Source organism: Aedes albopictus, chromosome 3 (genome assembly GCF_035046485.1).
Source record: "Aedes albopictus strain Foshan chromosome 3, AalbF5, whole genome shotgun sequence".
Lineage (NCBI taxonomy): Eukaryota > Metazoa > Arthropoda > Insecta > Diptera > Culicidae > Aedes > Aedes albopictus.
In genome coordinates this window covers 115023605-115046206 of record NC_085138.1, presented here as the reverse complement: position 1 = coordinate 115046206, position 22602 = coordinate 115023605, and the positions used below count along the sequence as shown (strand labels likewise).

Genomic DNA, 22602 nt, shown 5'->3' with positions numbered 1-22602 from the left:
TGAAAGTTTAGAATTACCGTCAAGGCGCCATTCACCGTGGGGGCTCCATTCACCGTGTGCCTTCGAATATTTTTTCATTATTTCCATATTATGATTGAATGATATGACAATTTCCCTTTAATTTCACAAATACAACACTAATGTATTGTTACTATGTCAAAACGCTCATTAGAAACAGTAAAAGTATCATTTTGACACTAAACTGTGTTTACATGGAGCGGGTTTCTGCTCGTTCACTGCATTCATAGTGAAAAAACGAAAACTGCGCTAAGGTGATTTAAGCGATAAACTAAATGTAGTAACGTTTTTATTCAACCAAGAAGCAATTAAATTCACATATCAGGTATGTATTTTGTAGAGGTTCCATTTCCCGACCATTTTGGTTGTCCCGGGATTCGGGATAAAATTTGTTGCTTGTCCCGGGAAATCCCGGGATCCCGGGAAATTTTTCAATCTGCTTAAAAACACATTTTTGCGATCAGAAATATGTTATATGTATTCATCATATCAAATAAATAAATGGTTCACATCAAGTAACTGGTCTTATCAATTTGAATTCGTTCTCTGAAAATACGACTTCAAAAAGCAAATGTTTTTGATGATTTCATCGAACAGTGAGGGTCGCTTTTTAGAACGGATATATCCGGAGTTCGATTTTAAGATTCGGGGTTAACTTACCATGTAGCTCAAAAAGTGACAACTCTTTCGCAATTACTTTCGAAAATTCAATCATTTCCGAATCAGTCTAAGACGGGTTGCTATATTACTTTATTGCCGATTCCAGATCTTCGCGCATGCTCGATGGTGTTATGCATACAAGACAATCCAGTATTCAACTCGGCAGCATCATTATCGGTCTGTCTTTGGCAATCTCGCAACAATCGAACTCCCAGTTTCTTGATGAACTTAATCATTTGCGTTTTTGATGAGCTTTCCAGTTCTGCTGGCACTTGCGTTGACGACGGAAGACCTTGAAAGAACTTTAGCGCTATTATTATTTCCTTTTGGCGCCGATTGTTGATTTTTTTCATGATTGCATGGAAGAGGTCGTCTCCAACATTGGAGTTACTTCTTGTAAGCATCGAATACAAGAAACTCAAGCTGCCTTCCGTAGACAATAATATAGCATCTCGTCTTCCCAATGCTTCCGAAGCGAGACTGATTGGCTGAAGAGCTTCCTGATGATTTTTTGCAGCTTCAAAATAATTGTCCATGTCCAACATAAGTCTAGAAAGGCCTATTTCGAAAAATTTCTCTTTGATGCTATCAAAGCCGTAAATGAAGTGCTCCAGCATTGTTTCAGTCGAGTTTCAACGAGTTTTGATGTCCACACACAGATGAAGGCGATTTTTGAAAAAAAAAATTACGACTCTTCGAATACGTTTCAGAGATTCTCCAAATTCAAATCAAAGCGAAAAACATGTGTAAGAAATGTGCGTCCCGGGAATCCCGGGATTTTCGGGACGGTGAAAATGTTATCCCGGGATTCGGGAAATCCCGAATTTTTCAAGATCCCGGGATTTTTTGTCCCGGGATATCCCGGGTTGGAACCTCTAGTATTTTGCATTACCGAAGTAAGTTTAACAAGAAAGTACGATTACTCGTACTTTTTAATTGAAACAAAAAGGCACGGTAAATGGGTACCTTAAAAAACAATGGTGTCCATTCACCGTGCCCCATATTGTCCCATATATCTAGAAAAAATCGAAAATTTGAACATTCGTTTTTCTAATAAAACCTTGCAAGTTATTACTTGAAATGAGTTTAAACGAAGAAAATTCCCTTGGCTGGGTTGTTTTAATTATTTTTAAACAAAGTAGAATAAAATTTCTCATACACGGTGAATGGTGACCTACCACGGAATTAGGCGACCCTACTACCCTTTACTAATTGTACTACATCACCAAATTTTGTGAAAAATTTTCTACTTCTGTGGATATTGCTTTAATTTTAACCTATAATGAAGGCAATTAAAAGCGGCACCAACAATGTTTATAAGACTGGTGTCAAATGACAGCCCTTATTTGTCCCGAATCCTCTTAGATCCACGGTGAATGGTGCCTTGACGGTATTAAGAATTGACATATTTATTTTAGTATTCAAAACCATAATATTCTGCTATTTACACCGTTTAGTAAAAAACTTACTGCAAATAGAAATGATCATGCGAAATTTGGGACACAAACATGTTGTTTAAATGTTTAACCCACAGATTTTTAACGAGGTCTGACAGGATTTACGGAAACTTGGTGTTTTTTTGGCTTTCAGTCACAGTTTCAAAATACAGACAAATACAGATTTTCTAAAATCCTGATACAGATTTTTGGAATAATCATCTGGCATCCCTGCTCAGGAACGCTTCAAGGAGTCTCAGAGGGTTCCAGAGATTTACCAGCGGGTATCAGGGGCGCTTCAAGGGTATCATGTCGTATCAGAGACATTCCAGGGAGTCTGAGGGGGTTTTACGCAGTTTTCTGAGGCATTCAAGGAAGTCTCAGAGAATTTTCGGTGGATTTCATAAGCAATCTTCTTCTTCTTCTTCTTCTTGGCGTAACGTCCTCATTGGGACAAAGCCTGCTTCTCAGCTTAGTGTTCTATGAGCACTTCCACAGTTATTAACTGAGAGCTTCCTCTGCCAATGACCATTTTGCATGCGTATATCGTGTGGCAGGCACGAAGATACTCTATGCCCAAGGAAGTCAAGGAAATTTCCTTTACGAAAAGTTCCTGGACCGACCGGGAATCGAACCCGTCACCCTCAGCATGGTCATGCTGAATACCCGTGCGTTTACCGCCTCGGCTATATGGGCCCTTATTTCATAAGCATTACGCTGACGTTTTCGGGAGCTTCGGAGGGTGTCAGGTGTGTCACATGAGATTCAAGGGGATTTTAGGGGGATTACGGTGGCATTTTAGAAAGCTAACGAGGACTTTCATTTGAAAAACCCTTGAATTGTATTTAAATGCCCGTTATCCCGTTGAAATGCCTTTCAAATCCCTATAATTTATTTTAGACACCCCCTAAACCTTTACAATGCTTCGAAACGCTCCCGAAACCTCCCAATTCTTATTGAAATCATCATAAACAATATGAAATGTCCCTGAAACCCTTGGAACGCCTATGATAAACCCCAGTAACCTCCTGAAACACACCTACGAATTCCTTAAAATGCCCCTGAAATACTACCAAATGCTTATGAACTTTAAAAAACGCCTTTAAAATGTTTCTGAAACCCTCCAGAACTCTCTGAAACGCCATGAAACGCATCTAGCACCCCTTGTAAGGTCCCTTGAAGCTCCGGAGACCCCCCTGACTCATTTAAGCCTCATGAGATGTCCATGGAGCTCCCTTATTACTATTGAAACTCGCCTGCAATCCCCGTAATCCCATTAGAACGCAAACGAAACCTAACGAAACGCCTTTAAAAGAGTCCTGAAATACCCTGAAACAACCCCCTGAAGCACCTTGAAACCCCCTTTTTTGGGATCTCTGGGAACTTCCAAGAAACCCCCTTCCTAGAAGCCCCATCTCAAATACCCAGGAGCAAGTCCTGTTCCCGCAAACTTGATTCCCTCATTGGAACAGTGACAAAATTCATTTCTTTATGCTTTCTTGAATTTATGCACATTTTTAACTTATGCACCCTCGGCCAACGGAAAAAGAGGTTCTAGTGTACAAACAATGTTAATTGGAAATCAAAGCTCTTAGTACCTTATAATTGTGGAAATACTTATCCAGCATTATTGAGCCTTTAAAAAAAACTAGAAGATCCGATAGACACCATAGTTTAACTATGGCAGTACTGGTGCAGAAATTCAAACGAGTAGTTTCAATTTCTCTCAACCATCCTATCTGTTGATGAACTGAAAAATGTATTGAGTTTTTATTCAGGGAGTAGTTTGATCTAATAGAAGAGTGTAATTGCTTACTCTTTTCATAAATACTTATGTCTTCAATTTGAATCACCTATCATGATACGGGGTCTCCTGTTAGTCTAGTGATTAAGGCTATGTATCGCCACGGCGGGTTCGATTCCCGTTCCGGTTGGGAAAATTTTCTTGACTCTCTGCGCATAGTGTATCATTGTGCTTGCCTTACAATATACAAATTCATGCAATAGCAGGCAAAGAAATCACTGTGGAAGTGCTCAAAGAACACTAAGTTGAAGCAAGGCAGGCCAAGTCCCAGTGGGGACGTAGAGCCATAAAAAAGAAGAATAAAAAGAAGGAGAAGAAGATCGTGATACGATGTGCCAAGCAAATCCTATCCACATGTTTCAAAGTACATCATGATGATTCAGATCATCACCTGCCACTGGTCTCTGTAGCGTCCAACTAGAGCATCCATCGAACAGAAACATTTCATACGACTGTCAGTTTCTTTCAAACATTATCAGTCAATCAGTGACCGCTCATCAGAAACGATGGCTATAGCTGTAATTAACACCGCAGCGGCACTCATTAATATAAATTAAAGGCGTTTGTCTATGTTTACAATCAGCTTCAGTTTTGTTCTATCTGTGGTGTAGAGCTGATCATGGCTGCATTCTTCGCGTAAGATTTTCTGTTCGATTTGTTTTATTTTCAATAACCGGATGTAACGTAATTTCAGCCAGATTTTCGCAGCGATTCTTATAGTGGTGTCATCTGTAATACCGCAAACCAGTTGTCGCTACAACGGAAAATACCGAGGCTCTGGCAGTCGTCTGATCGAGCATATCACCACAACCAACTTCAGCGGCGCAAACTTGCCTGCTGAATCCCAGTTGGAATTTCGGAAATGTCATTTCCCATCCTTTGGACCAAATCTGTTCCAGGCCTTGGATCCAGCGATAAAGCGGGTCACATTCCGTAAAGGTTCGGTGCGGGACGTCATCGTTGACTGGAGTGTTCAGCTGGAAGGACTGCAGATCATCGACACCGGTTTAGTCGAGCTGAAGGCTGCGTCGGACGAACCGAACTACCACCTGAAACAGCTGACCATTCGTTCGAAGAGGTTTTCCGAGTGGTCTCCCACCTTGGCCTCGTTGAGGATGCTGGAAGAGATTGACGTAGCTTATTGCAACTTGTCCTATCTGAACGTGCAGTGGTTCGAAGGATACGATCGTCTTAAAGTTTTGGATGTCTCGAAAAACAGGTTGAGTGTATTTGACGTGAGACAATCGAGCATTCCGGCACTAGAGAGGCTGCACCTTTGGGGAAATCGTTTGGAGCAGCTGCACAGGTTCCCGGAAGCTTTTCCAAAACTGAAGAAAGTAACACTGGCTCAAAATCAGTGGCTTTGCCGGTGGGTTGGGAACGTTCGGGGCATGATATTGACACAAGGTGTTGAACTGATGGATATGGATGGAGTGTGTCCGATAGGGTGGGAGATCAATGGTGGATTGTGTTGCAAGCGTGGAAAGCATGCGGAGGACTTAGAATCTAAGCGGAAAAGTCGCAGTCAAACTTCAGTGCTAATCGACCGGGAAATTGTTGGAATGCACGGATCAGTGATAGGCATGAAGTATGGTAATACAATTGTGTATGTCGATGAACCTCTTCCAATATCATGATGTTAAGAAATTCCGTGAAGTTATGATTAGCAAAATACGAGTATTTTTATGTAAAGTTACAATAAGTCTTAAATATGAAACATTAAAACAAATATCTCTATTATTTTTTATGCTTATGCTAGTTCATTTCTCCATAACCTTATGCTAGTTTATTTCTCCATAACGGTTCTTCGGTTAGCCTAGTGGTTATAACTATGGATCGCCAATCCGAAGACGACGGGTTCGATTCGAAATATTAGAAAATCTCCTTCTTCTTCTTTATGGCTCTACGTCCCCATTGGGACTTGGCCAGCTTTGCTTTAATTTAGTGTTCTTTGAGCATTTTCACAGTTATTAATTGAAGGGCTTCCTTTGCCTGCCATTGCATGAATTTGTACATTGTGATGCTAGTACAATGATGTACTATGCCCAGGGAGTCGAGAAAATATTCCCGACCGGAACGGGAATCGAACCCGCCTAGAAGATCCTTCGTTTATATTACAAACTGTCGTGATTTCAGCGCATCTTTAACCGTGTGATTTTTATTTTATTTCAATCTCAAGATAACCTAGATTGTACATTGTAAGGGACCGGAAAGTATTTGTCATCTTATGATTATAACCACAAGCATCGTAAATTAGTCCATAAACTGCGTCACAACAAACTTTCGAATCAACAACATGAACACATGCATATTCTATCAGTAAATGAAGCGCAACCTGCATTCTCAAACGTACCTGTTGCATACATATTATTTGTCCTATTTAGCCGCCACATATCAGCTAACAGCCCCTTATCCCAGCTGGGTACCTGCAAGTGAAAATGTGCCTGCGCGCTTGCAAATCACAGCAAAAACACGTTCACTTTTATCGAGTTTTCCCAGTTCCCAGCCAGGACAAGTTTGCAAATGTTGACCTAGGTCTAGTGTGGACGATCAGCATCGCCGCTCTGAAAGCACCCCGATAGAGAGCTTCATGAAACTTGAACTTGTACCTAACTGGGTTAACGGGATTTTTCTACCGCTTGAACCGGATGGTGATCGATGAAAAGCTCGCTTATGGTTGATGTGCTGAAAGCTTTACGCCATGCGAGTGAACGTGATTTTGCTTCCTGAGCGTTCATCTTGTAAAAGAGAAACGGTGTGAAAAGCACTTTGGCTTATAACTCGATCAGACGTGAACACCTAGAGCTTTTAGGTGGGGTTTTAAAATATTTTAATTAAAATAATGTTAATATTTAAAAAAACTAGTTTCGTTAAAATAATGTTACTGAATAATTGTCCCTTGAATTCTGTCTCCGTTAATCCACTTATTTTTCGGCTAAACCTGAATTTAATTTAAGGCACACTTTCTACGTGACAATACGATACGTAGGATAGCCAAAAGCTATGATTTGACCGTATTTAACTGTTTATTCCAAAAGTCGGTCAAATTCTTCGTGGTCCAACTCAAATCATGTGTACAAAGTACGATTGAGCAGAGAGAATAAAATTGCAATGAATGTATTAAAATATCGACTACAACATTCCAATTTATATTGTTGCCCACCAGATAATAATACGCCATTACAGTGCAACGAAAAAATCTTTCTATGTGGTTGTGAAATAAAATGATTCGTATGCAGATAATCCATGCACACATTTGCCTGCATCTTCCCAAAGACGTAGACAGCCGTTTGTTAACAATTTACCGACGAGAAATAGTTGTTTATGTAACGAGTTGCAAAAAGTTGATTTTTTCAGCACGAGTCGTACATTTATTCAACGAGGCTTGCCGAGTTGGATAAATACGAAGAGTGCTGAAAAAATCGAGTTTTGCAACGAGTTCCATACTAGTTATTTATGTAACGAGTTGCAAAAAGTTGATTCTTTCAGCGCGAGTCGTACATTTATCCAACGAGGCTTGCCGAGTTGGATAAATACGAAGAGTGCTGAAAAAAGCGAGTTTTGCAACGAGTTCCATACAAAATTTTATGCAATGATTTTTTCATAATTCAACTCATTTGAGTTGCATAATATTCATAATGCAACTCAAATGAGTTGCATAATGAACATTACACTACTATTTTTCATTATGCAACTCATTTGAGTTGCATAATGAGCCAGTTAGGAAAAAATGGCCATTATGATACCAAAATGAGTTAGATAAAATATAAATTATGATACTGAATTGCATAAAAAATTTTATGCAATGATTTTTTCATAATGCAACCCATTTGAGTTGCATAATGTTCATAATGCAACTCAAATGAGTTGCATTATGAACATTATACAACTATTTTTCATTATGCAACTCATTTCAGTTGCATAATGAGTCAGTTCGGAAAAATTTGCCATTATGATACCAAAATGAGTTACATAAAATGTAAATTATGATACTGAATTGCATAAAAGCATTTTATTTCAATGATTGAGCAGCTGTTGTTGCATTCTACAGTAGTATAAAATCCAGCTTTGAAGTGCTACATAACTTTTATGAGGTGTGAATTGAAGGTCAGTCCAATAAGTGGATCTGGATAAGTGAAAGTTTAACGGTCATGAAGAACAATTCGGCTAGCCGCTGCTTTGGTGCGGTTACCTTAGGCATACGCAAAACGAGAAAAAAATATGAAGTCTTAGGGTCTTGTACTATTTGGGCAGGTGTACCTATTTTGGGCACTTGCGGCTATAACTAAATCAATTTCAAACGGATTAATTTGAATTTTTGTATAGAGTTAGGCACGTACAGTATCTTACTCTATACCAAAACTCAAATCAATCGGTTTGAAATTGACTTAGTTATAGCGGCAAGTGCCCAAATGGTACAAGACCCTATGTGGAATTAAATTGAAACTTGAAATTCTTTCAAGTCCGAGACCTTTTATCGGATAACGTGTGGGAAGGGTGGCGTGACTGGTGGAATAAAAAAAACGAACACAAAAATTAATAAGAAGAAAAAAATATTGATATCTTCAAAAATTGAAGCTTATTGTTGAAAAAATATGTTTATAAACAAGTCCCATTGAAATTAGTTCTAGGAGTTTCTTGATGAGTTTCCAAGTATTTTTTTTTCGGGGGAGGCATGACATAAAACAAATTAAACATTGGCATCGGCCTTATCAGAAATAAAATTTGATAAAATACAAAAAAAAAGTTAAATAATGCTAGTTTACAAAATAAGAGGGAAGTTAATTGCTAATACAAAAACCAAAATTTAGAGAGATTTAACCCTTTATAAGGCAGTGGCAACTATATTTCCACCTACTAGAGGTTCCATTTCCCGACCATTTTGGTTGTCCCGGGATTCGGGATAAAATTTGTTGCTTGTCCCGGGAAATCCCGGGATCCCGGGAAATTTTTCAATCTGCTTAAAAACACATTTTTGCGATCAGAAATATGTTATATGTATTCATCATATCAAATAAATAAATGGTTCACATCAAGTAACTGGTCTTATCAATTTGAATTCGTTCTCTGAAAATACGACTTCAAAAAGCAAATGTTTTTGATGATTTCATCGAACAGTGAGGGTCGCTTTTTAGAACGGATATATCCGGAGTTCGATTTTAAGATTCGGGGTTAACTTACCATGTAGCTCAAAAAGTGACAACTCTTTCGCAATTACTTTCGAAAATTCAATCATTTCCGAATCAGTCTAAGACGGGTTGCTATATTACTTTATTGCCGATTCCAGATCTTCGCGCATGCTCGATGGTGTTATGCATACAAGACAATCCAGTATTCAACTCGGCAGCATCATTATCGGTCTGTCTTTGGCAATCTCGCAACAATCGAACTCCCAGTTTCTTGATGAACTTAATCATTTGCGTTTTTGATGAGCTTTCCAGTTCTGCTGGCACTTGCGTTGACGACGGAAGACCTTGAAGGAACTTTAGCGCTATTATTATTTCCTTTTGGCGCCGATTGTTGATTTTTTTCATGATTGCATGGAAGAGGTCGTCTCCAACATTGGAGTTACTTCTTGTAAGCATCGAATACAAGAAACTCAAGCTGCCTTCCGTAGACAATAATATAGCATCTCGTCTTCCCAATGCTTCCGAAGCGAGACTGATTGGCTGAAGAGCTTCCTGATGATTTTTTGCAGCTTCAAAATAATTGTCCATGTCCAACATAAGTCTAGAAAGGCCTATTTCGAAAAATTTCTCTTTGATGCTATCAAAGCCGTAAATGAAGTGCTCCAGCATTGTTTCAGTCGAGTTTCAACGAGTTTTGATGTCCACACACAGTTGAAGGCGATTTTTGAAAAAAAAAATTACGACTCTTCGAATACGTTTCAGAGATTCTCCAAATTCAAATCAAAGCGAAAAACATGTGTAAGAAATGTGCGTCCCGGGAATCCCGGGATTTTCGGGACGGTGAAAATGTTATCCCGGGATTCGGGAAATCCCGAATTTTTCAAGATCCCGGGATTTTTTGTCCCGGGATATCCCGGGTTGGAACCTCTAGTGAACAGCGTTTGCTGAATTCAGCTCCTCAATTTGAGTTCGACAAGCGATAACTATCTTCGACCTGGAGTTGGCCGAAGCAAGTGCTTTAATAGCAGCCTGGCTATCTGAACAGAAGTATATTACTTTGCCCATTACGTGCTGCTGAAGTGCTGATTGCACTCCGCACATAAGAGCAAAGATTTCGGCCTGAAAAACGGTGCAGTGTCTGCCAAGTGAATAAGACTGATACAGCCTTAGTTCACGAGAATAAACACCAGCACCTGCTCGACCTTCTAGAAGGGAGCCATCAGTGTAACATACGATGCCGTCTGAAATACTTCTCTCCAGATAACCAGATGTCCACTCTTCCCGGGAAGGGAATTTCGTGGAAAATGTCCTATATGGAAAATTACAAGCAATTGTAAGATCACTTGGAGCAAGGACAACTTTGTCCCAATTCACCAAAAGTGGAAACAACGAGGTGTGTGTTGAACTGCGGTTCACAGGAGTTTCCTCTAGTAAACCGAGTACCCATAGACGGTAAGTGCAAGAAAGTGCTTCTTGTTTGAGATGAATGTGTAGTGGGACAACGTCAAAGAGAACTTCGAGCGCTGCCGTGGGAGTTGAAGAGAACGCTCCAGACATCGCCATTAAGCACATCCTTTGGAGATGGCCTAACTTTGATTGGACCGTTCTCACTTCGCCCTTTTGCCACCACACAAGACATCCATAGGCCAATATTGGCCGAACAACAGTTGTGTAGATCCATTTGATATACTTGGGTTTTAGACCCCAAGTTGTACCAAAGGTTCGCCGGCATTGCCCGAAGGCCATACAAGCTTTCTTGATTCTGAACTCAACATGAGGTGTCCAGGAAAGCTTGGAATCAAGAATGACTCCAACGTACTTTACCTGTTCAGTCACATTGATTTCAGAATCAAAGAGACGTAAAGTTCGAACACCATTACGGTTTCGCTTTTCCGTGAAAAGAACAATAGATGTTTTACTCGGATTTACCGAAAGGCCATATTGGCGACACCAACCCTCAACTACCTGAAGAGCGTTTTGCATCAGGTCGAAAAGGGTGCTGATGCACATACCGACTAACAATGTTAGGTAGTCGTCGGCAAAACCATAAGTAGGAAAACCGCTATTATTGAGTTGCCTCAATAGCGTATCTGCTACGAGATTCCATAAAAGTGGTGATAAGACTCCCCCTTGGGGGCATCCACAAACACTCAATTTCCTAATCGCCGCTTGACGCAATGTCGAGAAGAGATGTCGGTTTTTGAGCATTTGGTGAATCCAATTGGAAATCATTGGAGATATACCATGACCCCGTGCGGCTTCCAATATGGCATCGAAAGGCACGTTGTCAAAGGCACCCTCGATATCTAAGAAAACACCCAAGCAGGATTGCTTTTGAGCGAATGCCTTCTCGATATCGTAAACAACTTTGTGTAAAAGAGTCACAGTGGACTTTCCAGATTGGTAAGCATGTTGGTTCACATGAAGAGGCACATTGGCCAGATAAACATCACGGATGTGATGATCCACAATGCGTTCTAAGCATTTCAGAAGAAAAGAGGTCAAACTGATAGGTCTGAAGCTCTTTGCTTCTTCATACGACGCGCGACCCACTTTCGGAATAAACTTCACAGTAATATCCCGCCAGGATTTGGGAATATACCCTGTAGCAAAACTGCAAACAAGTAGTTGTTTCAAAACATGTTTGAAATGATCAAATCCCTTCTGAAGCAAAATAGGATAAATCCCATCTGCCCCAGGAGATTTGAAAGGAGCAAAGCTATTAAGTGCCCATTCAATCGATTCTAAAGTTATGATACTCCGAGCCGAAGCTAAAGAATCATAACTACAAGAAAAGACATCAGGTTCATCCGAAGATGTAATATCCACACATCCGGGGAAGTGTGTACTGAATAAACATTCTAAAACTTCCTCATCAGAGGAAGTGAAATCACCATTTAGCAAACGAAGTTCGTTCACTTGAAAATCCTTAGATTTTGCAAGGATTTTGTTCAATCGACTGGCTTCACTCAGACTGGAAACATTTGTACAAAGGTTTTTCCAGCCGGATCGTTCAGCAGACCGAAGAGCTTTCTGGTAGGCCTTGCGAGCCGACCTGAAAGCCTCCGATCCAGCCGAACGTCGTCTGTTCCAACTCTTTCTACATTGTTTCCTAAGCTTCGCCAGATCGGAGTTCCACCAAGGGGTTCCTCTTGTGGTCTTCACAGACCGCAGAGGGCAGGCTTCTTCAAAAGCTTCCATGATGAAGGCCGTTGTGGTATCAACGGCATCATCTAAATCACTTGGAGTGTCAATTGATGGTGAGTATCCATGAAATTTGGCTGCAACCAAATCGGTAAAGAGATCCCAGTTGGTTGACCGGGGATTCCTGAAACGCAAAGTTTGCGAAGTAAAATTCACATGTTCAAACAAGATGTAACGATGATCAGATAAAGATTCTTCATCTGACACATGCCAATTGGTCAGCTCATGACTAATTCTGCTAGAGCAAAGCGTTATGTCTAACACTTCCTCTCTACCAGATACCATGAAGGTTGGGCGGTTGCCTATGTTAAGTAATCCAAGATCTGTACTACTCAAGTATTCCATCAAACTGGAGCCTCTCAAATTGATGTCTGAGCTGCCCCAGATTATATGGTGAGCATTAGCATCACTACCAACAATTAGCGGAAGGCCTTTTGAAGTGCAGTATGCAATGACTTGCTTGAAAGCATCCGTAGGGGATGGTTCATCATGCGGTAAATAAACCGAACAATAAACGTATTTCCTGTTGAGGTTTCCAACAGATACATCTATTATGATAGCACATACATCTCTGGTAGTTAGTTCAGAGATGAGTGTAGCAACGATTGCGTTGTTGACAAGCACACATGCTCGAGGCATGACACGTGAGTTTGCCATTTCATTTTTACTGAAAGTAGCAAACACCGGATTGACAAGGTTTCCTAAATAGAAATTACCCTTACGAAAGTAAGGTTCTTGGACTAACGCCACTTGGGCTGTACCATTTTGCATAAGTCTACAAAGATTGATCGTTGCTGTTCTTTTGTGCTGAAGATTGATCTGAGCTATCCTAACCGTAGCCACTACCCAAACTAGGCAAGATTAAACTCTTAACAATCACAGCACAAAAAAGAACAGCAACAATAAAGCCAGATCGGTATCGAATTGAGTGCGCCAAAGGCGAGGATGCACAGAATACACTGTGTAAAACGCATAATGCGAAACCATATAGGTGAAAATCTAAACTAATTAATAACATCTTCATAATCCCGCCCTTATTCAGCCTCAAGTATGAGATTGAAGAAGGGCAGCTGATTGTCTCGGAGAAACACAAGGTCCACCGCGCTATTGCTCCGGTTAGCACAGTAAGGGCAAATACTGTGGAGGGTGCCCTGGTACTCCACAGGCTCCGTTTGCGGTTAGGTTTTTATTAGACCCCCCTAGCCATTCATTCCTAGGCACGGTAAGCATAAAGCCGCATAACACCATGAATTAGGGGTCACCTGATTAGTGGATTCCTACCACTGGAACAGGCGGTCCGTAGTGCTATTCTTAGCCAGTTGAACTAACCGCTACCGACACTACACAGCTATCTAGGCTGATCGGGAAAAGAAGTTGATATTGGTGATCAACTTCATACGGGCCCGAAAAGCCGTGAAGCCGTTTTGTCAGAATCAAGAGAAGAAAAGTACCCTAAACGAGCAGTGGCAAGTTTCATTCAAATAAAAATTGTTTTGTGAATGTTATCAAGTATATAGTCATTCCCATAAAAGTATGCGTTGACAACTCTTCTAGTTTTCTCGGCCTTATGAAGGGTTAAGGTGGATATAAGGAGGTTTCGTGGGGGTTTCAGGGGCTTCAAAGTCTCTCCAGGGTCTGCGGCAGCACCGAAATTCCTCCGTAACCCCTTGAAACGCTTTTGAAGCCCACTGAAGCTTCTTGAAACGCTCCTAAAATCCATAGAATTGCATTGATATCCCCTAAAACTTCGAAACTCCTTGGAATTCCTTGAAACGTTCACAGAGCCATCATCCTTTCAGATGAGAAAAAGTTTAAAAATAAAGCGAAAAGCATTATTTACTCATGCTCTACCAATTTCTTGAACTCTTGTGAACGTTACAAAGGAACCTTTGTGAGTGTACATTTTCTTTTCAAATTTAATGATTCTTGATACGTTAACATAGGAAAACCACCTTGAGAGCATCCCTACATGACGTAGTATTTTGGATGATTTTTAACTCAGCCCAATTGACTATTTTCAAGTATTGAATATATGTTTTGTAACGGGATCTCAGAATTCCTCCTGAAAAGTCTTCCAAAAAATCCTCCGAAAATTTCTCAAAGGAACAAAACAAATTCCAAGAATTTATTCGGTAATCATCTCCAGGAATTACTTTAATAAATACTGCACGAATTCATCAGAAATTCCACTAGTGATTTCTCCACAAATTTCTTAAAAATACTCGTAAAAAATTATGCATTAGTGATTTCAGAAGTAAATTCCTAAATAAATTCCTTCGAAAACATCTCCAGGGATTTTATTTTTCAAAAATTATTTCAGAGATTTCTTAAGAAATTTTTCGAACAACTTCCTGATATAACCTTCCATGAATATCTTGAAATATCGTCCTTGGATTCCTTCAGATAAACCTATAGGGATTTCATCGGAAATTCCTTCAGACAGGCCTTCGGGGAATTGTTCCAGGAATTTCTTCAAAAGACTGAGATTTCACCAGGATTTGGAAAATCTTGCACGGATTCGATGAGAATTATCTCCAACGAGTCTTTACAAAAATCTTCCTGGAAACCGTTTATGAATTTATCCTGGATTTTTTTCTTAAATTTGCCTTGGGACTCGTTCAGAAATTCTGAGGGATTTTTGTTTTGAGAAATGCTACATGGGTTGCTTTGAATATTATCGTTAAAATTTCCTCCAAAGTTTCTCTCAGAAATTCCCCGAGAGATCCCTTCAGAAATTTCCCAAAGATTCCCTTAGAATACCTTTCACCTTCATAGATTCCTTTAATCAAACTTCCAGGGTTTTTTTATAAAGCCATTCTTTTGATAAATCTTCCTTTAAACTCCCAGAAAAAAATTCAGACATTCAAAAAACCAACCAGAGAAAAAGCTCCCTTAAAAAATCTTCCTTGGATTGCTTCTGAAATTACGGTTAGCAGTTTTGAGAACCGTCATAAAGCCTGATAGCTTTTATTTTGGTTTGTTGATGGTTCTAAGAATCTCTTGTAGTCAATTTGACTAAAAGAGTTAAGTGGGAGGAATTCGATTTTTTCAACAATGTTTGAAAAGCTCCTCTATAGATTTCTACGGAAAATCCTTGAAGGGTTCTCTTAGAAAATCTTCAAATAATTTCCCCAGTAAACATAGAACATACTCCAGAAATTAAAAAAAATCACCATGGACACTCTTGAAAAAAAAATCAAAGGATTTTTTGCAGAAATCCCTTCAGCGATTTCTTAAAAAAAACAATCCCCTGGGAAATCTAAAAGAAACTGCTATATAAAGATATCCTGGCATATATAAAAACACTCATTTAGAAATACTGCTGTCTGAAACTGTTTCGCGAACTTCATCAAATATTTTCAGGTAATTGATCAGACAAACGTCGATTTTCATACAAAAAGACTAACTTTGAGATTTTGAGATGCTGTAGCCATAGTTTTCTTTGACGGATTTAATGCGTTACGTATCCAAAAATCAAAAATTTTTGTATTTCGGTTGTTGAGATATGATATTTTCAATGGTCGAATTTTCCCAAAAAAAAAAACATACTTTGGAGATTTATTAAATCATGGATACAGAAAACATAGGTATCACTTAAAAATGCGGTCTAATGCATAGTCTTCCGAAGATTTACAATATCAGATACAATAGGGGGATAAGTGAAACAGCGTAAACTGATTAAACTGACTAAACGTCGCGATCACCAAGGCTTTGATTATCTTTGATGATTTCATTCGCAAATTCATGATACATTTCAAATAAGCAGAAAATCATGGCTTACGCAGCAATTTAATCTGTTTAGTGAGTACCCCTAATAATTTAAAAGTGACTAGTATTATAGCCATATATACTTTCTGTTTTCAAAACATCATAGCAAAGCAGAGCAAAGCAAAGCAAAGATAACCGTTCACATCGTAGTAGCTACTCCGTGATTGATCAGAACAATCGAAGTTGCACAGAGAACCAATGAATGGTGCTTGGTACGAGAGTTCAATATTTGAAAGTCAATACAGGGGCCGGCCACGTCTTTACGGTCATCGGGAAAGAGAGGGAATGTAGTTCGACAACCGTTGTTACTAGAAACCGTGGAATCCACAGCATCACCACAGTTATCTCGGGAAGGAGTATTTGTTAGTAGGGGAGTGTAAGGTGAGGATCTTGGAGCCACCTTTGGTAGGTGATAGGAACCACTAGTTTAAAAAAAAAACACGGACACCGGCTTCAGCCGAGGCTGTTCAGACTGAACGAAACTTAACACTAGACAACGGACATGACACATATTACGAGCACCAGTGGATACGAGGAAGAGACATTTCTTGCGAAAAGTTCCATCACTCGGAGCGGGAATCGAACCCTCACCCCATGGCATGGTGCGGTTATACGCTTGGTGACGCTAACCGCATGGCCACGAATGATACACGTCGCGGTCTTCACCGTAATCATGATTTATTTGGTCGCGATAGTAAGTGTGATGTACCATATGTCAAAGGTGGTTCAACATTAAACGTGCAGCGCATTGATTGTTAACGCCGTAAAACCGACCTTCCACGAAAGTTGTCGCGCGATTCCGATCCCGGAATCCACACACGTATTCACATCACCCTCTCGAGGAAACCGACCGACCAACGAAAGTTGTCGCGTGCTTCTGATTCCGCATTCAACACATGTGTCAAGAGACAATGAAAACGAGCAAAAACGAACAAACGATCAAATCTGACTACATACATGTCAATGGTTGCTCCTCCGTGATTGCACTGAGATCCAAATGAATAAGGGCTGGGACACTCCACTTATTCGCAAAGTGCAATTTAAGCAGCTCATACTTTTTTGATCAATAACGGCACCGGCCACGTCCTTATAGTTAGTTGAGAAGGGAAAGGAATGTTAGAGTGTGCTGGGTTGTTGCTACTGAAGACCGAAAGCATTTCTGCATCCCAACAACCAGCACGGACTGGGATATTTGTTAGACGGTAAGGATGGGAGATTTGGGAGTCATCGTTGGGTCGGTGATGCGATCCATGGATTGGGGATGTTCGTAAGGTGATAGATTGTGTGGTGAAGGACAAGCGGTACAGTTCGCTTTGGTTGCATAACTTGTAGGGGGCTGTCCATAAACCACGTGGTCATTTTTTTGGGACTTCTCAACCCCCCCCGCGTGGTCATTAGTCCATAAAAAAATTTTTATTCGTCCATACAAAATGGTCATTGGCCGACCCCCCCCCCCCGCCCACCCCCTCATGACCACGTGGTTTATGGACAGCCCCTAGGCATTATATGCACTGTACTGTGGAAGTTGGAAACAAGGGAAATGAATTTTTGCAATTCGTTTCTGGTTCTAGCGATGGCTATGAACATATGAATATACATGAGTTGTATATGTAGAGAAGAGAGAGAGAGAGTGAAAAAGTGGATGGAAAGATACAAAGTAGGATGAAAGGGACGGGCCAGGGATTGAACCCATGACCTTCTGCATACGCATCAGAAGCGGTAGCCACTAGACCACCAAGCCCATCCAAAGGCAATGAAAACGTGAAAAACTATTTTTTTTCTACAACTTGTATGCACTTGAATATCCCAAGTAACATTTTATGTTTTGTTCGGCTTTATAAGAGATCTTCATAACCAATTTTATAAAACTTGCAATAAAACTGATTTATACATCAAAACCTCTTGATAATTTCTTTAAGAGCATCTTCTGGCTAAGTGGACCACTCTCGGACAGGTTTCGCAAACCACATTAAGAGTAGCAATAATACTGTTTTAAAACTTAGTTGAAAAAAAAATTCTATTCTCGAAAAGAGGTTATGATGATTGTTGTTGTTTTTTTTTTCAACAAAAATTATGATAGCTCAAGATGCAGAGAAGCTTCTTCGATGGCACGTAAAGTTCAGGAAGATACATTATTCGTAAGTAGAAAGCGATCTTTTCAAAGTAATATTTTAGTAGTTATTGTGTTGGTAGGCTTATGCGCATTCAATTTTACCGTGAACATTGGGGTTGCAAAAACATAAAATTAATGCGCTTCGAAAATGGTGAATATTATCATATTGGAATGAAATAAACCAAAACCAACTTGTTAATTTAGTAAAACTAACTCAAATCACAAGAAAACTCAGCTGAGAGAGTTTTTTTTATGTTGGCATGTTATGGAAACGGCGGTAAACTATCAATTCACTGTTTCATTAAGCAAAATTAACTGTTTTCAACTCACGTTAGCTAACTATTCAATATGGCGACGACCATAATTAGCGAAAATAAAACGAAAGCAATTTTACTTTTATGATGACAACAATAAACCTAGCATAAAGTTACCAGACGTCCCGCGTTTCGCGGGACAGTCCCGCATTTTGACCAAATGTCCCGCGACAAACTATGTCCCGCGTTCGTCTCAAATCGTAAAAATGTCCCGCGTTTGAGAAAATCCCATCAAGCATACAAAATATTGTTGTCACTTCAGTGCTAAAATAGTCAAACCGGTTTTGTACAAAGCAAAAACCACATATTAATGGATTATCCATACCTTTCAACGCCATAGTTCAAAAACCAAAATATTTTTGCGAGAAAGTACATGAAAATTCTGGTTTACAGTAAGACTAGTTGGCCAGCTTTGATGCCTGCTATAGGACAACTATTTAAATATTTGAACTGTTAAAAGCTTTTTTTATCAATTGATAACTGCCCAGCACATTTTTTACTTTTGAAGAAGAAAATTCGTGAATGTGGTTTATTTTTATGCACATTCCGGCAGCAATATTTAAGAAGAAAATAGAGAGTGATAAGAGTACAACTATAAAAGTAGTAGACGAAACCGTATCAAGTTCAAGCTTCATGAAAGGGTAGGAAACTAGTTTTATTATCAAGTGAGCACAGTCAGATGAAAAATCTACAGAAAAAAAACCGTTGTCCGAAGTTATAATCTTTCCAAGCACAGTATGGTGAACTTTTATCGGAAATGTATTTTGACTATGTTGATTGTTTTAAATGGGTGAGTCTCAAAACCTTGACTGGCAGGCGGTTCAAACGAATACGTTCGTAAATTAAATTCATCCAATAAGTTAGTCAATGTTGACAGAAAAGCATCTGCACTACTTAATGAAGTATTACGCAAATAAGGACAAAATTGAACAAGGAAGATAGATTAGTAATAAAAAATCAGGCATGTTGAGGATAAAAATAACCTCAAAAAACTGTAGAGTTTGCGTCATGCTTGTTGGCCAACTTGTTCCACAGCTGCGATTTAAAAAAAAAATAGTTTAGAAAAACTTGATTTTTTTTTTATTTCCTTAGTTTCTTATCGAGATTAATTCTGATATTTTATAAGTTATTCTTTTATGATTTTATTTTCAGAAAAACTTGAGGAATCCCTAAAAACATCTTTGGGAGATTCTTCCAGAAATTTATTGAGGGATTTATTTAGATTTTTTTTTTGGATATCTTCAGATATTTCTCCGTAGATTCCTGTAAAACATCTTCAGGGCATTTCTTTAGAAATCCGACCAGCAAAACTCCTTCAGAAATGGAATGTTTAAGATTCTCTGCCAGGAATGGCGATTTATTTGATTTTTTTTTCGTTTTGGATTATCATCTATGGATTCCTTCACAAACTCTTTCTGCAATTTCTTCAGAAAATTCAGAGTTCAGAATTACAAAACGCTGCCAAGGTCTTGGAAACTTCCGTAGCCACCTCATAAAATGTTTCATAAGCTCCTGTGGAAATTCTTCAGAAGTTTTCTTCAAAAAATCATCTACGGATTCCTCCAGAAATTTCCCTGCGGATTCATTCAGATTTTTTATAAAATTCCTCGATAAATTTGACCAAGCATTTTCTATGAAGCCCCCTAGAGATGCCTTCCAGATTTGCTCATTGAATTTGTTTGGAAATCACTCCAGGAATTCTGCTTGAAATCTGCCAAAATTTCTCTCATAAACTTCTCCAATGGTTTCTTTATTATTTCTTCCAGGGATTATTTAAGAAATTTTACAGGACTGCCTTCATTAAGTTTACCAAAAAATCTTTAAGGTAGATTTTAATGGATTCCTTCTGAAACTCTACTATGGGTTGCCTAAAAAAAATTATTAAAATTGCTACAGGAAATTATTAAAAAAAAAATCTTTCGAAGATTCTTTTATGTATCCTAGCAAGGGTTTTTTCAGAAAATCTTCGAGTTCCTTCGAAAATTCGTACAGATATCTCTTCAAGAAGTTCAAGAATTGCTCTAGAGATTTTTTTTAAGTCTTGCCAGACTATGTACAGGGATTCGGAGGTTCAAGCATTATTAATTTCAGAAATTCACTCAGGATTTCCTTCAGACGTGCCACCTAGTATTTTCCCAGAAATGTCTTCGGCATTTCCAATAATATTACATTTAGGATTTCGACGGTTCTTTCATGGAACAAGACATATTTCTTAGGCAGTGCTACAGGATTTCGTTTAGAAATACCTCATAAAATATAGTAGGGATCTTTGTAGAAGCTTATTTGGCATTTTTTTCAGGGTATTCCTGCAGGAGTCTCTTCATAAATACTCATACCCAACAAGTCATACAGATTGCTCCTGGAATCCATCCAGAAATTCATCGAAGAAATCTATTAAAAGATCCTCCAGGATTGCTCCCAAAAATTACTCGATTTATTTATCTAAAAATTCCACCAAGGGTTTCCCGAGGAGTTTCTCCTGGTATTTTTCCAGGAAGCTTTTCTGCTGGGAATCTTTCGATATTTTCTATGGGATTTTTTCAGATAGATATTTCTCTAAAGATCCTTTCAAGAGTTCTTCCAAAAATGCAAAAGAATGAAGTACCTACCATTGGACAAAATTATAGAGAGTCCTTGAAGAAAGGACTGAACAAGTCCTAATCAATCTCTAGAGCAATACCAGGAGGAATGTCTAAAGAAGCCTATGCTTGAAGAAATTTTTTGAAGTAATTTCTTAAGAATCTAATGGAAAAAATCACAGAACAATTGAGAAATTTCTAGAAAAAATCCTGGAAATAATCTAAAAAAAACTTCTTGTATTGTTTATAATATTCTTGGAAAACATCCTTCAGACATTTTCGAAGAAAAACATGATGAATACATGCACAAACTTCTGTGACAATCCTTGAAGGAATTTCCTGAACAATATCTAAAGGTATTATAAGAGGAATTCCTGAGAGAGTTTCTGAATGAATCCGCAAACTAGAACATCTTTAAAAAAAAACCCCAAGAAATTTTTAAAGAAATGGACTGGGGTATGTCAGGAGGAATCTTTGGTGAACTTTTTGCTGAAATCTTTCTAGGAATTTCTACGAAAATTTTCTTTCTATGAACACTTCCCACCAACTCAGATTTTGCCATGCTTGGAACCCTTTTTTTTTACCTTCTGGGAACTTCCTAGAAACCAATTCAAAGCCCAGGAGTAAGACCTGTTCTCGTGAACTAAGGTCTTCCTTGTATATCATATCAATCTGTTAAATACAATACCTAATAGTTATTGTGTAGATCCGATGTGGTATCCAAAACGTAATTTATTACAGTTTCTTACCGATTTTGGCAACACGAGGTGAATTTAATGTTGCCAAATTGGGGTGTTGCCAAAATCGGTAAAAAAATTTTGTGGATAATTTTCAACTTTTATGCGTCAATTTGGCTTATATTATAAATATGGACTATTCACAAGCTATAAAACGATCCATGTAGGTGACGTTCATAAATTACGTCATGATTTGTAAAATTGTCGATTTTGGAAAATTTAATGAATTTTGATTTTTTAAAGAAAAGTAAGGATAAAATAACACTACATTTACAAATACAAACGATTTTTCGGTAAAAATTTTTGGTCAAAATTTTTTGTTGCCAAAATCGGTAAAAAATTGTTGCCAAAATCGGGTGTTGCCAAAATCGGTAAGAAATTGTTGCCAAAAACGGGTGTTGCCAAAATCGGGAAGGAAATGTTGCCAAAAACGGGTGTTGCCAAAATCGGGAGTAGACAAAAACGGGTGTTGCCAAAATCGGTAAGAAACTGTAGTTACCTTTTAATTACATTTTGGGTACCGCATCGCATTTCCCACCGTTCGCAGAATTGGAACCTAACTGAAACTGAAACTCCCTGCAACGATTCGATCGACGAAAAGCTTCGTCTCTGAACCGGTTCGAAAGCTCACAGCCTTCCTGAAGCTCCATCGACCGATGACCAAGGTAGTAGGAAAACCCATTTGACGAGACGCCCGGCCGGACCGGGCCGCGCGCCGCGACGCGTTTAGCTCAACAAAAACACGTTCCGCTCGCCACCGCACGGTTTAGGAGAAAGGTCAGCCCGCTAACGCCGTGCCGCGCCGCGCCGCCGCCAGGCGCCGGAGAAAAGTGTGGCGGA

At 39.1% G+C, this 22602-nt stretch overlaps 2 protein-coding genes across 3 annotated transcripts in view; both read left to right on the top strand.

The window, feature by feature from the left end:
* LOC109405762 (uncharacterized) overlaps positions 1–22602 on the top strand; it is a 188739-nt gene that overhangs the window by 31517 nt on the left and 134620 nt on the right. The window lies entirely within an intron of this gene.
* LOC109430477 (uncharacterized) lies at positions 4286–5643 on the top strand. Its single transcript, XM_019706547.3, has 2 exons — positions 4286–4554; positions 4613–5643. Exons 1-2 carry the CDS (start codon positions 4538–4540, stop codon positions 5553–5555), a joined length of 960 nt encoding a protein of 319 aa, XP_019562092.2. The 5' UTR covers positions 4286–4537; the 3' UTR covers positions 5556–5643.